Below are 14353 nucleotides of genomic sequence, written 5' to 3' on the forward strand. Positions count from 1 at the left end.
GTCGTAACGTAACGCAGGGATATCTAGAAGCTCTAGATATCCCTGACGTAACGTCTGTCTATGCACTGTTTTTATCCGTCGAATTCCTCGATTATTCGAGGAGAGGTAGTTTTCAACCAAGGTATTCTCCTGAGTAGAATCTTCTCGAGTAGTATACCCTACCACCTCCCTCCGTTGAATAGGAAATGGGACCTTGGCGGGCCAGTAGTCACTTGCTTTTGCTTATATTTCATCATGGAATAGCAAAGGAAGTATCCAGGGTGCTTGAATTCCATCTCGTCTGATGTTGAATGAGATGTTTCATGCAAATGATTTGGTGAAGAGAGAAGGACGGTTAGTGTGGGTGTGGTATTATGGTATATATAATGTGTTGGACTTGATGAAGTAAGTTTGTATACTTCCACGACTTGTTGAAGTGAGTGTATACATTTAGAATCTTGAAATGTATGGCTGCAGGCGACTCCTAATGAGAATCGCCCAAAACCAATTAAAATCAATAGATTACCATAAAGCCATTGTTTCTTGAACTTGAAGTAGGGATTGTCTCTATCAAGGCACCGATAATTGAGTATATTGAAAAATTGCACCTGTCGGCAGTGTCATTGGTCGTTCTATGTTTGTTGCGATACTAAATCTTGCAATTTGGAAAGTTATACCTCCAACATCTACCTACCGTATCAAATCAGTATAAAGCCTCTTGCAATATGTGATGCCCCAGCCCAGTCGAATCCATGAGTTGTGTAATATACTTTCTGAAATAAGTCAGTCTTTTGTGATATAACCTAACACAAATTGATTTAGATTTATGGCATTATTGTCAATTGTGTAATTGTGACTGATTTTTTACAGAATATAAATAATACACTGTCTATTTTGACCTAACTGGGAGTATTCGGTGGTCTTTTTCATCACATTGAGATCGAAACCAAAGCAGTTTAATTTAACTATTTACTTTTGCCTTTTTGGCAAGCAAAATTGAAGATATGGAGCGAATGCAGTCAATGTTTAACAATGCTTTCAACACAAAAGCTGGATCACTTGTAGGTTAGTAATGCAGACATTTGTGAAATGATGGACGTGTTCTTCGTCTAGTCACACAATAAATACTTGGAATCGTTTCAGAGAAAGCAACATCTGCCAATCTTGCAGCAGAAGATTGGGCTTTGAATATGGAAATTTGCGACGTGATCAGTTCTTATGAGGACGGGTAAGGTTTCATTTTGATGCTTTGCCGGCTTGGGAAATGCTATGCCAACTGCACCTTCTGTGCTCTTCTAATGTGCACTTGAAACCGACAAGATAGCGTAATGGTGAAGCGTCCGGCTTCTTGATCAGTAGGTCGTGGGTTCGATCCCCGACCGGGTCAGACCAAAGACCTGATTAGTAACACTGGTATCCATGACTTCCCTGCTTGGCGCTCATGCATTACTGGGATAGCATGGAGGGGTGGTGCATGACTTAAAAAACCGTAAAGGCTATATCTGCACTTCCTTGTCCAGCGGCATATGCACATCATGCACTCATGGTATGCATATGCACAGATCGTGTGTATGTGTATCATGAGTCGGTGTATATGCCGCAAAAAACAACAAGGACAAAAATAAACTACGTCCTTTCCTTGAAAAAGAGTCATGTTTTGATGTCTTGATCAACGTTGGTATTGGTACTTGGAGAATAATCCAAATCTTACTTTTTCAGTCCAAAAGACGCAGTGAAGGCTATCAAGAGAAGGCTCACAAACAACAAAAACCAAACTCAAATTATTTATACATTAACGGTAAGTATTTCTACTCGCAGCCCCCAAGTCGGCTTAGTGGTGCATTCCAAGTGATGCAATAGCAATACAAATTAGAAGTTTTTGGTGTCAAGGCTTTTGATAAACGTCAGAGAGGTTCTCGAACAATAAAAGTCAGTGTGTTTAATAATGGAGGATAAATGTTATGATTTTTTAACCTGCTGGCACTCAGTAAATTCTCCTATCTGGTTTTTATTAGTGAAAGTCTCAGTATGATATTTTATCAATGCTCCTATTTATTTTAGGTGCTCGAAACGTGTGTTAAGAACTGCAGTGGCCGGCTGCATGTCCTGGTCACGAATGAAGAGTTTTGTAGAGATGTCCTCCTCAAACTTTTCCAAGGGAAGACTCCAGTGTCGCTCCCACTTCAAAATAAGGTATGAATGTGATTTTGCAAATCGTATAGGCCTACTCATCCCTTGTGTCGGGCAAGATTCAAGAGGTTCTGTTTTTAGGTCTTGGGATTGATACAGGACTGGGCAGAAGCATTCAAGAGTAATCCCGCCATGAGAGGTATCGTGGATGTATATGAGGAGTTGAAACAAAGAGGTGTGTAGCAATGTTTAACGATCAAACTTGTGTTTTATCTGTTGACCAGAGGGGGTTGAAGTAGTTGAGTAGATAATGAAAGGTCTGAAACGTAGATTCGGTCGAAGGCTCACATACTTTTGATAGTTCATTGGTGGTGGCTACTTTTGAATATATACAATTTATACATTTTCAGCAGTAACCGTAATGTAATCGCTATTTCACATGGTTTTCTGATGACGTATGGCAATTTCACTTACAAAGTTATTTCAACTTCTTCCGTAACTACTTTCTACCTTTCAAACTCTTGACTGTAAAAGAGAAGTATGGTAGTCTAGTCTGAAAGCATAGCCACCCGAGTAATTAGCGCAATGAGTCTCGTAATCCAAATCAGCTGAATCTGCCTGAGTGTGATGCAAATTTTCAATATAAGAGTTTTTGTGTGAAGTTTCAGTTTTGCGACTAAGCAAGTGCATTCCACAAAACTATTGACCCGAATAATTGATTTCTCTCAACACTTTCGTTTTCGAAAGCATAGAATTTAGTGCTACTGTTGTTATCTCCAGTATCTAGAAGGGTCCTGGTAGTATAATAACAGGCATATCTATCTAGATATCTGTATACAATAGCCTGTACGAAAGTAGTAACTTTTTAGCAGTTTGTAATGGTTATAGCACCATTGTTGCGGTTAATACTCCTCTAATTGTAGTTACCGATGTATCACAATTGGACATTGTATCATTTCCGCTCCAGCAATCAATCGTTTCATTTGTCTCTTCCTACCAGGGTGGGAGTTCCCACAACCGGACAAGGCATCAGCGGCCCCTATCATCACGCCAAAGAGAGTATGGGTTTACGGTGTTGTTGTTCTTGGTGAAAACAGATTTATCATATCATTTATCATATATTTCAGAGTGTCCCAGAAACGCAACCACAACCCCGTCATCCGGTATGTTATGTTTACTTTTGTTAGTTGACTTTGACCAGGATTTTCTTTGTTATGCTTGTGTTGCAGATTTACAATCAGCCAGTACAAGGCCCTGGAACGCATGCTGCCGCTAGACCATCAACGGGTCCTATCACGCCGAGCCAAGAGCAGGTGCGCGAGTCTTGGTGTTACTGTTTACGACATAATGTATCCAGAGGTGGTCGGTATAAAAGTTCTTCTACCTTTTAAAGTACCTGCAAGCAATGTTTCCTCTAAGCACGTGCGCAAATGCGCAGTGCTGACATGGTCTCTGCACACAAAAAAATCCGAAGTGGTGATCTTTTTTTTTTAAATTTAGTCGTTACGCACTGTTGTCCAAGGGTCTGCGCAGTGAGTTTGTGAGTGTACTCGTTACAATTAGTGGGAACATTACCTGCAATACTTCTTGAAGTGGTTATGATTTTACACTACTTCTAATTCTACTCTACGGTATTCAGTTTTTTTGGCAAGACTAGACCTACTTGAAAGTTGCTGCTTGTATTTGAGCAGAAATTTACGTCATAACTAGGGCGATTATTTTGTGACCTATTTTGCACTAAAATATTTATATTTTTGACATGAAACTTGATTTTGACAAAATTTTTGCACTAAAGTATTTAAATTAGGCATTGCTGCCCATAATGTTGTGTAACAGAAGCAGTTGTTTGCTGGCAGCATTGAGGATCAGTGTATGCTGCTGGAGTACTATGTTGCTTCATACCAACAATGTTGTCAACATTGATATTTTTATACCGCAACCGAAATCTTGAGTTTTAATAACATCAAGCGACCCACCCGTATGTTGAGAACCACCGTGATATAAGAACCAATGTCCACCACGTAGTCAAATATCAGATTCATATTTGAGATATCGGTGCAAGCTTGGAAAAACTTCAGACCTACTAAAATGGTGCGTTGGCCATCACGCCATGTGAACTTATTTGTTTCATTCGATGGTTTGTGATTGACAATGAGTAGACAATGGTCCATCTACAAAAGTGAGCTTGTAAAGTAGGCTACAAGGTGTCAAATGATAAGTTCACCGACAGTGCAACCTCCACGACACCGGTGAAATGCAGTTTGCAAAAAAAATTGACTTTGTTACAATTTTGACAATTTTATGTTTATGACCTGACGCTTCAATTGTGACCAAATTTGGAATTTTTTTGAAACTTCAAAAACTAATTGGCCTAATCATCACTTCTATTTCAACGATGACTGCTTTTTGACCACCTCCGTTCCTGTCTCATTATCTGGCTCATTGAATTTTTCCGATTCTTCAAAAGCTTCCCACATAACATTACAACGGGCGGGTTTTGTTTCACAATTGTTTATGGTAGTCTTGTTTATTTGCAGATAGCAAAATTGCACTCGGAACTTGAGATAGTCAACGGGAACGTACAAGTTATGTCAGAAATGTTAACGGAACTCAATCCTGGTTCCGATCCATCCGATATTGACTTGTTACAGGTTCGTGATTTCAAATTCGTACCTTTTGACTGTATTCAGGATGCAGCGTATTGATGGCTAACTGTGGATTAATTCATAAACGGGCTTGATCATAGGACGGTAAAACTAGCATTTATCATGACAGTGCCTATGGGTCTGTTGTAATTGCCGTTTGTTGACCCTAATTCAATTTGACCTTGTTGTTGATAAACCTGGACTAGTGGCTGTACCTAGTACCGCCTTAACTGGCCAGCTTGACTTGATGAAAATTTTATGCCTTTGTGTAAAACTCAAATTACAACAAGTATATTGCAATTCCGTAACGATTGATGATGGAATTAATAATTCACGAATTCACATCTAAATGAAATTTGCTCTACCGGGCTTGGCATTGCTGCCGTACTCACCCAAGTTCTAAGGTTTTAATTGCCACATATTCCGCTGGAAGTATTGGTGATATGCATGTCTAGTTGTGTAATATGGCATGAATATCAAGCCTGAACTAACGTTAGGGCTCATTTTATTCGTATTCTTTTTGATTTTTTACTCCACTGATGCATGTCTGAGAACGCTGTAAGGCAAAACATTCACATCTCTTTGTTTTGGTTGACATATTATGTTTTTAAACTTTGACATGGAGCAGTACCTATGCTCGGGCTGTGTCCTTTGCTATTTTTGTATCTGAATTTCAGGAGCAAGTATAGGTGCTAAAGTCATACAACCGTAAAACCACCTGGTCTATAGTCTTTGTTTGGCCTATCGGCCTATTATTTTAGACAACTGCTTTGTTTAATGTTTCGATTGACCGGCAAACAGGCTTTTAGCGACTTGTTTGTTGGGCTTTAGATCATGTCTGTTCTTCACGTAAACAGGAACTGAACCGGACGTGTCGGGCTATGCAACAACGTGTTATGGAGTTAATCGAAAGAGTTTCTAATGAGGAATTAACCGGTAAGGGTATTTCCCAGTGGTGGTCTGTTACAAAATGGTAAGCTACTACTTTTTCCAAGTACTTATTAGGTTTTGCAAACTTGTACTTCTCCCTTAAGTGGTTATGCCTTTAGACTACTTGTACTGTTTCTCTGGCAAAACTACTTGCTTTTACACATTTCGATTTTGTAAAGTAGAATGTGGTTTTGGGATGTGCTTTTGTCGCATTTATGAGTGAAATTGTCATGACGACCATGCTAATAATCTCCTGTGCCACTGTAACTGAATATATTTCGGAAATCGCGCCCATTGTACAGTTATGGTCATTTTGCGACAGTGCTGAAGACGCGCCCTGCGATTTCAAGTGTTAAAAGTAAACGACCCATCCATCAAATCTTTTTGAAATTACTTATTTAAGTACTTGGTAGATCATCTATTTCTATTTCCAATTGAAGTTGTTTTGTTCTGTCTTTGAAATTGCTATTTCTACTTGTAATTGAGTAGAACTGTACTGCGTTACTTCTACTGGAGTAGCAACGTTGACTGCTTTGACCATGTCCGCTATTTAAGAAGCACCATCGCTGTTTTCTCCACTTGCGAAAAGCATTATTCGGTATTGTTAAACGTAGCAAACAATGCCAAAAACGGTATCGTAATTTAGTGAAGCAAGCTGTACTGCGCTGTGGCTTCCAGATGATAAAGCAACGCATTGTATTCCACTACTATCGCTTTTCAGTGACTCTGCTCAAGGTGAACGACGATTTGAACAACGTCTTTTTACGGTACGAAAGATTCGAGAGATTCAGAACGAGTCAACCCGCAAAACCGGAAATGCCGCCGGTCGTTCCGCCTTCGATACCAGATTCGTATAGCTCGCCGCGGCCAGTAGAACCTCCCCCGAGCTATGCAGAGGTGAGATCTACTGAGCGTTGATTAACTGTTTGATAGTTCATTTCTGCATCGAAGTAATCTATTAAAAATAGAAACTGCCCACTGTATCTTTGCGACTAGCGCGATATGACTGGTGCGTGCAGAGGCGGTCAAAGGATTCGTCATAGGTATTCAGGTAGAAGTAGGTGTAAAAAAGTAGGTCTTCTTGGTATAATTTTGCAGCTAGAATCATAACCTCTAGAGTAAGTAGTGCAAGTAACCAAAACCTAATTGTGCCCTCGAAAAGCCTTAAACACTTTAATACTGACCTCATTTGGCGACGAGTCGAACCATCTTTTGTTTTAGACGGAACAACCCACACCCGCAGTGAACGATCTCATCGACTTGGCGGGTTTTTCCGGCCCCGTGGAAGGGGCCCTAGCCCCGGCGCAAGCGCCTCAACCGATCGTGCCGCCGGTGACAAACGACTTCGCGGGATTGAGTATGCGACCAAAACGATCTGCTTAGTAGGGCATGTGTGAATTGATATTTTGCGACAGGTTTGGACCCGTTGATGCCTTCTGCTACGTCTGCCCCGTATCCGACTGTTTATCCGCAGTTTGAAAGTTCAACCCCGATTAGGTGAGTTTGGCATGACGAGACATATTTTGTGTGATGTTGAGGTGATCAGTGTAGTCAGCGTTGCTATTTTTAAGTGTGAGTATAAGCAACGCTGTAAATTTCTACTCAGTTACGAGTAGAACCGGCTATTTCCGGGACCTGTGAACACTATTCTGAGTAGCAAATAAAGGTGTGAAAAGTAGGCTACTGCAGTATGTAGTTTCAAAAAATAATAGGGTCGCAATCGAAGTAGAAGTAGTCGACAAGCATAACCACTTAATGGTGCAAGTACTTCGTGAGTACCTACAAAAAGTAGGAGTTCTTCGTTACTGACTCCATCTGGTGTAATATGAAGCTGTAATATGCCTGGACCCAATTAAGCTAACATGGGCTTTTGGAGAAAGCTGTCATAAAAGCCGTAAATTTCTCTTCCATTTCATGAAGTAGACAGACTCGGACATCTAGTTGTGTAATTAGACTAATTAATGCAAAATGCCGGTAATCTGATCCCAGTCTAATTTGTGAAATGTTTCTTTGCTCAAATTTGTGAAATGTTTGTATGCTCTAATCTAATTTCTGGTTTTCCTGAAAATGCTACGGATGCAGTGCAAGAAAATTACTAAAGTAGCAAAAACCTACTCAAAGATTTTAAGAAGTCATTCAATTTTGCCCAGTTCTAAAGTAAATTTGTGAATGCCTTGGTATGACATCTTTGTGTGGTGTTGCGGTCAATATTGAAATGTCACTTCTTGCAGTGTCGGGACTGGTGTCCAGAATACGGCAGCAGTAAACGCCGCCGAGATCGAAGGTTGGCTTAAAGCCAGCAGCCCGGAAACACCTAGCACGATGCCGCAACCAAGCGGTGGTGCGGAAGTAACGGACGGTATGTTGTTAGTCTGCTGGGGAATGTTGTAATGTCGAGAGGTCATTCTGAAAGTTGTGGACCGTATCAAGTGTATAATATGCTTGCAGTTAATGTCATTGGGTCTGCTGCAGGGCTGTGGAGTTATAGAGTTGGAGTTTCATTACGTCTTCCTTCATCGGAGTCACAATAATTAAGTTGAGCTGCTCTGACTCAGACTAGTTTAAAATCATAAGAAATGTTCTAAAATGTTTCGTGTTGGCACGGAAGTTATTGAGTCTTTCACATATGCTTGATTTCTTCATGCGAGCACATAATAAAAACTAGAAATGTAACCGACAGGAATGTCGGAATTCTATAAAGAAAATAGCACCAGTCGGTGTGCTTAATGTTGTCGGAGTTGCAGTCAGTATATTGAAAAAATCTTCAGTCGGTGGTAAAGTAAACTGACCCCACAGCCCTGGTCTGACAGAACGAGTACAGGTAGGGTGAAATCTGAAAATTATCGATGCGGTCGCATGTGCGAAAGCAGCGATCGGGTACCAAGTCAACTACAAATGGTAGTTCCTATCCAGCGAGTCGACATAGGTTGAGGAAAATTATGTTAATTGGAAGGATTGCAATAACCAATGGCTCAGCTCAATTTCCCTGGAATATATATATTTACAAATCATGTTTAAGTGTAGGTTGCAGCTACGGATATACTTTATGATTTCCTATATCCGGATTACATGTAATCTTGCAACGATTGGCTAGGCCAGTGGCTCTCAACCTTTTTGGCTTCGCGGACCCCTTTTGGCCATTACGGACCCTCGCGGACCCCCTCAAGTTTCAGTTCAAATTTAGCTCAATTATGGTGCAACCGTCATCTGTTTGTTTTGTGGTATTCATGGTGTTTTTCGACTACTGTGGTAATTTGCATCAGGCCGATATTCTTCATTTGCATTCCACAAAAAATAACATCATACTATATTTATGTAGAAATTGGGTCGACGTCTTCGATTTGATATGAACGATGAGTGCCGAAAATCCATTTCCACAAAGATAGATGGAGGCTAATGCAATATTAACGCGCAACACTTCCGACGATACTTTTGATCGCAACATTTATGGCACCAAAATGAAGAAACGTATTAGTAATGAACATATCACTACCAGCCTAGTCATTTTTGTGTAGCATCTCATCTTGAAGTTATTCTGGAATAGTGGTTATGTATACCACAGGATAAAATGGACTTAGTGGCGAGGTTTTAATCCCTTCATTGGGCAAATTAGAGAAAATACATCACAAATTTTCATTTCAAACGACTGTTAGTTAATTTGATGAGACCTACTACTTCAAATCGAAGGTTTCGCAAACATTACGGAGTAATACTGATTGACCTTCCACCTTACTATCTCCGTATATATATTTTTCCACAAGCCCCAACAAAACGTCTCTAAACCGCAATATGTTTGTTTCAGACGGTTATTGGCAATCAAAATGAATTTGCACAGTAAGATATTTCACATCAGTCGATTTTTATGATGATGTGATTCATGAGGTTTTAGCAGTTGCGTTGCGAAACTGCCTCATGCTTTCTCAAATAAAATAAAAAATTAAAATTAGGTTAATTATGAACCATTTTGAAAATTTTGAGGTCGCGCGGACCCCCTAAAATTGCTTCGCGGACCCCCGGTTGAGAACCACTGGGCTAGGCTATATATAATAGCGACTGGTATTAATAAGAGGCTTTTTGTCATCAAGAATTTGCCGCATTCTTGAGTGAGAGGGCCGCAGTGAGCGATCAACTGCCCGCAATGCCTGAAGTGCCCACCACTACGCCAAATCAGACTGCTCAGGAGCCATCCGATCCAAGGCAACGGCAGATGCAGACTGGAAACCAACCTATGTTTGGATTATAATTACTATTTTCTATGTGAATGCCTCAATGTTAAAGTATCCGAGAATAGGCATGAGATATGGGTCTGCCACCTGTGTTGATTTCAAGTGTTTTATGTATCGTCTGGATTGTACGTACAAGTACAGGTTCCAGGGCACAATATTTGCAATTCCTGAAATGTGTGGGTTATTTTATAATCAACTAGTTCATGTCTCCCCGCTTTTCATAAATTGTTTTGAATAAATTGGTGCATGCGTTTCTATGTTACCCACGAATTAAGTAGGGTTAATCAATTGAGCCATGGTACCGGGGTGCTGTGTTGACCTTCGTGGGACACCCTGGAAGTATATGCATTATTGTATTTCTTTCTGTTTGATTCCCAATATATTTTGGCCCTGCAGCTTGATTTTTTGCATTGACTTGTAAATTCATTTTACATTTAGCACATACATTGAGAGGATTATCTATTTAACACCAAATTTTTATTTCCATGTAATTTGCTCACTGCTTGTGAGGGTGTATACCTGGCCTACCCACGACCACAACACATTTTGAACCAAAACCTTTGACTGCCCAACTTTTAGTGTTAGATCTATTCAGAGATGTAATTCGTTAGGCGGTGATGTTCACCAGCATAACAATACAATGTTAATTTTTTCAATCATCTTGCGATTAAAGCAATGTGTGATATATATGTTGTTCATTATTGACTGAAAGATGGAAGGCATATGCCCATGATTTAGTGTATTGTGTTCAAAGTTAGTGACAATGTCATTCTATGACTCATGTCATTTTCACTTTGTCAAACTGCCAGACACATGGTTGTCGGTTGATGCCGAATTGCAAAAGGATTCCACCGAGATAGCAATCTCCTAGTAGCCTATTCAGCCACAACCTTTCAGCAGACTCTAGTGTCTGTCCCTGTTGACATACAAAATCACTTCACTTACAGATACTGACTGGTATTACTATACTTGCAGATATAGTCACAAGGCTCCGAGTCACAAGTCGATCTCACTAGTCATTTTCAATTCACCACCGAGTCATGGTATTATGACCCGAGTGAAAGTCATTGTGTTGACTGCTCACTTTCCAGTTAAGTCTTGGTAAACTCACTTTTCAAACCTCTGGTGATATTGAATGGTTTGCATTTATAGCCTAATGTACTAATTTTCCTCACTTTTAGCAGTTTCTGACCGCATTTGCAAGTACCAGTATGAATAGACAAAATCCCAATAGTGTGGTTACTTTACTATTTTCCGAAATCACAATGAAATGTCGGTCTTGGCCGTCTGAGTCCCGAGTCAAGCCATTTCCGTATTTTGAGAAAATGACTCGAGTCATTACTACCATGTTAGTATCTCGGACACAGAATGGTGGGATTATCAAATTTTAAAACAAGTGTTCAGAAATATCAAAGAATGTGACAATGGATATGACTTGAATCAAGTCACAAAGTATGACTCAGTACAAGTCGAGTCAGCGTCTCATGTCGAGTCATTACAGCCCCACTTGATCTCCTTCAAACTGACACAGTTGGTTCAGATCCCTATAAACGAGGGAGATATTGATAAATAATAATGATTGGCCTCGATTGATTACAGCACCATGCTTATTCAATGGTCTGGTCTCATTCCCAAATTGATTCCCAGAAAAGCAACATGGAATCCAACTTGTTATGCTCCATATGATTCTGCAATCCGTTTCGTTGCGGTTAAAATTCTTGGGTCCAGGTGAGACCATCAGAACTATCGGATTCCAGGAAACGTAGTTCGCGTAGTTTTTCCTCGATTTCAATGCTCAATGAGGTTTGACGCTGTCTCAAAGACATCATTATGTCATCATAAGCTTCGGGTTTCTCCATTAGTCGCTTACATATTTCTTCGGCTTTTTCCTCAGGAGTTTTTCTTCGGTTCCCAGATTGATCATGGGAGTATTTATCCAGTAAATACAATTTTCTAACCTCATCTGCAGTTTCACAGATTCTTGCCTTTAACCTCTCAATGGCATGCATTCGCACATTCTCTTCCGCTGTATCCATATCATTCACTAACTTAGAAGGAACAGATATCGTATTAGTTCCTTTATTTGTGAAGGCGGTCAAAGTATAGTCAGTGTTTCTCCTCGAATTAATGCCATGAAATTCTACTCAATTACAAGTTTCCAGGACATGTCATTAAAATCAAAAACTACCGTACTCGTACTCCACAATTCAATGAAAGGTTTGGAAGTATAGATTCAGTCGAGGTTGTGCATATACTTATAGCAGTTGATCGAAGGTGTATACTTTTGTAATTGCCAAATGCATCTTAACAACTAGCACAAAATGACTAATAACACTGTACCAATAGCCATGCAACGGTAGTCAATATAGGTATACAATTTTCGGGTTTGGAAACATTCATAAACTATAGGTACCATATAAATATATATGTTACGTTACAGTGATAAAGGTGCTATTTCACACAGTTCTTCTGACAAAACCGCAGTGATGCAAACTACTTTCTACCTTCCAAAGTCTAAAAAGGGAGTAGTTTTGTGTTCGGTCAACTACAACGTACAAACAAGGGTCTTCAGAGCTCAGATTTTCAGAGGAGGGTTGGTGCGATGACATGCAAAATAAGGTCAAAAACATGCAAAATAAGGTCAGTCGCGACATACAAAATAAGGTCAGTCACATGCAAAATAAGGTCAGTCGCGACATGCAAAATAAGGTCAGTCCGCACATAAATCCAAATCTATACTCCAATTACAAATCCAACTTTTTTCTTATGAAAAATAAATTCAAATTATTTTTCCTGTATAGTAGCCTAGTTTCAACATTGAAATTCCTTATCTATATTCTAGTAAATCTTAAGATTTTTCAATCAAAAGATAATCATGATTATCTTGATTACGAAGTCAGTCGCATGTAGAATATTATTATCGGTCCGCGCATAAATCCAAATCCATACTTCAATTACAAATCCAACTCTTTTTCTTATGAAAAATAAATTCAAAATATCTTTCCTATATAGTAATTTCACGATTGACATTCCCCATCTATATCCTAAATCTGAAAATGTTTCAACAAAATGTAATCAGACGATTATTACAATTACGAGAGGTGAGTCGCATGTAGATTATAAAGAGTCCGCGTATAAATCCAAATGTTTACTTCAAATCCTACTGTTTTCTTATGCCACTGAGCTTATTCTGCAATCTGCATGTGGCGACTGACCGTATTTCGCATGCGACTGACCTTATTTTGCATGTGACTGATCTTATTCTGCATGTCGCGACTGACCTTATTTTGCATGCGACTGACCTTATGCTGCATGTGACTGACCTTATTTTGCATGATTTAGACCTTATTTTGCATGTCATCGCACTATAGAGATCGCACTACAATCTCTATAATCGCACCAACCCTGTAGGATTTTCATCTTCACAACCAATCCTCTAACTCTAAACTACGGACCCGGACCACAGCATGAAGAGTGATTTTTTTTAAATATAAACTCTGACCTAGATAGAGTTTGTACTTTATATACAAGCTTATAACAAATCTCGCGGCCAGAACTCGGCGGATATATGTTATCTATAATGTATATAAGCAGATATCCAGGCGCTCAACTAGCTCGCAAACACGATCATGATTATATTTATTATTTAGCGATGCATTGATCATCGTCAAGTTTCCATATTCTACGGAAATGTCTGATTTTCAGATCACCGATATGGTTGGTGCTATGGCTAAGAAATCTTGCAAATAGCCAAGGATTTACCTTGCAAATGTCCAGACGAGCGCCAGCCCTCCTGGAGGCCCTCCTGGATCTAACCGGATCTTTCGGACTCAGAACCGGAGAAGAATGGATCCATCCTGAAATTCGTATGGTGTGTGGAGTGTTGTGTTAGTGTGGACTGTTTTTAGTGGAATTTGCGTTTGATTCGACTATAATGTCTATTTATATAGCCTGTCTGACTCTTATAGACTGTTGGTAATTGACTGTCTGTATTCTGACGAGTTTAGAATTATTAGACCACTTCATAGCGTTCCGGAAGTACCGTACGTACGATAGTTTAGTCATACTAAATCACGAGATCGTGCAGCATGCTATTAAGCTTTCTGTTATAGCTTACAGTCGTTACACTGTAGGTAACAGATCGACCACCAACAACGAGCAAACTATTTCTATGCTGTGCACTGTGCACTCGTGTATTCCCACGTAATCATTTTGTCACTTGTCTTCTATATTCTCTGCTTTACGTTTCATTCAGTGTGCAATGTGCATGCGATGCCTCTTCTCTACTTCGTCTGATTTCAAAGACTACTTCAAGTCGTTTCGACACCTTCTTATCTATTCATGGTATCACAGTTTTGTGGTGTTTTGAAATGTTAAAAATATTAATAGAATGATACTGATAAAATTCGGTATGGCACTGCAGACTGCACTGCAGTAAAGAAA

At 39.6% G+C, this 14353-nt stretch overlaps 1 protein-coding gene across 1 annotated transcript; it reads left to right on the forward strand.

Annotated features, from left to right (window-relative positions):
• The first annotated feature begins 12 nt into the window (after window positions 1-12).
• Window positions 13-10597, forward strand: LOC145457704 (TOM1-like protein 2). Its single transcript, XM_080335976.1, has 15 exons — window positions 13-1044; window positions 1123-1207; window positions 1699-1777; window positions 2041-2172; window positions 2251-2344; window positions 3110-3168; window positions 3237-3272; window positions 3339-3422; window positions 4647-4760; window positions 5612-5690; window positions 6406-6581; window positions 6906-7041; window positions 7100-7181; window positions 7916-8043; window positions 9770-10597. Exons 1-15 carry the CDS (start codon window positions 984-986, stop codon window positions 9925-9927), a joined length of 1503 nt encoding a protein of 500 aa, XP_080192102.1. The 5' UTR covers window positions 13-983; the 3' UTR covers window positions 9928-10597.
• The last annotated feature ends 3756 nt before the right edge of the window (window positions 10598-14353 follow it).

Source organism: Botryllus schlosseri, chromosome 15 (genome assembly GCF_051294905.1).
Source record: "Botryllus schlosseri isolate E-star chromosome 15, Bs_hap1, whole genome shotgun sequence".
Lineage (NCBI taxonomy): Eukaryota > Metazoa > Chordata > Ascidiacea > Stolidobranchia > Styelidae > Botryllus > Botryllus schlosseri.

Bases quoted from the DNA above. Each gene is read 5' to 3' on its own strand.
- LOC145457704 (XM_080335976.1), top strand. From the start codon at position 984: ATGGAGCGAATGCAGTCAATGTTTAACAATGCTTTCAACACAAAAGCT. The intron at 2,173-2,250 runs GTATGAATGTGA...TTCTGTTTTTAG, and splicing joins CGCTCCCACTTCAAAATAAG to GTCTTGGGATTGATACAGGA. The intron at 7,182-7,915 runs GTGAGTTTGGCA...CACTTCTTGCAG, and splicing joins GAAAGTTCAACCCCGATTAG to TGTCGGGACTGGTGTCCAGA.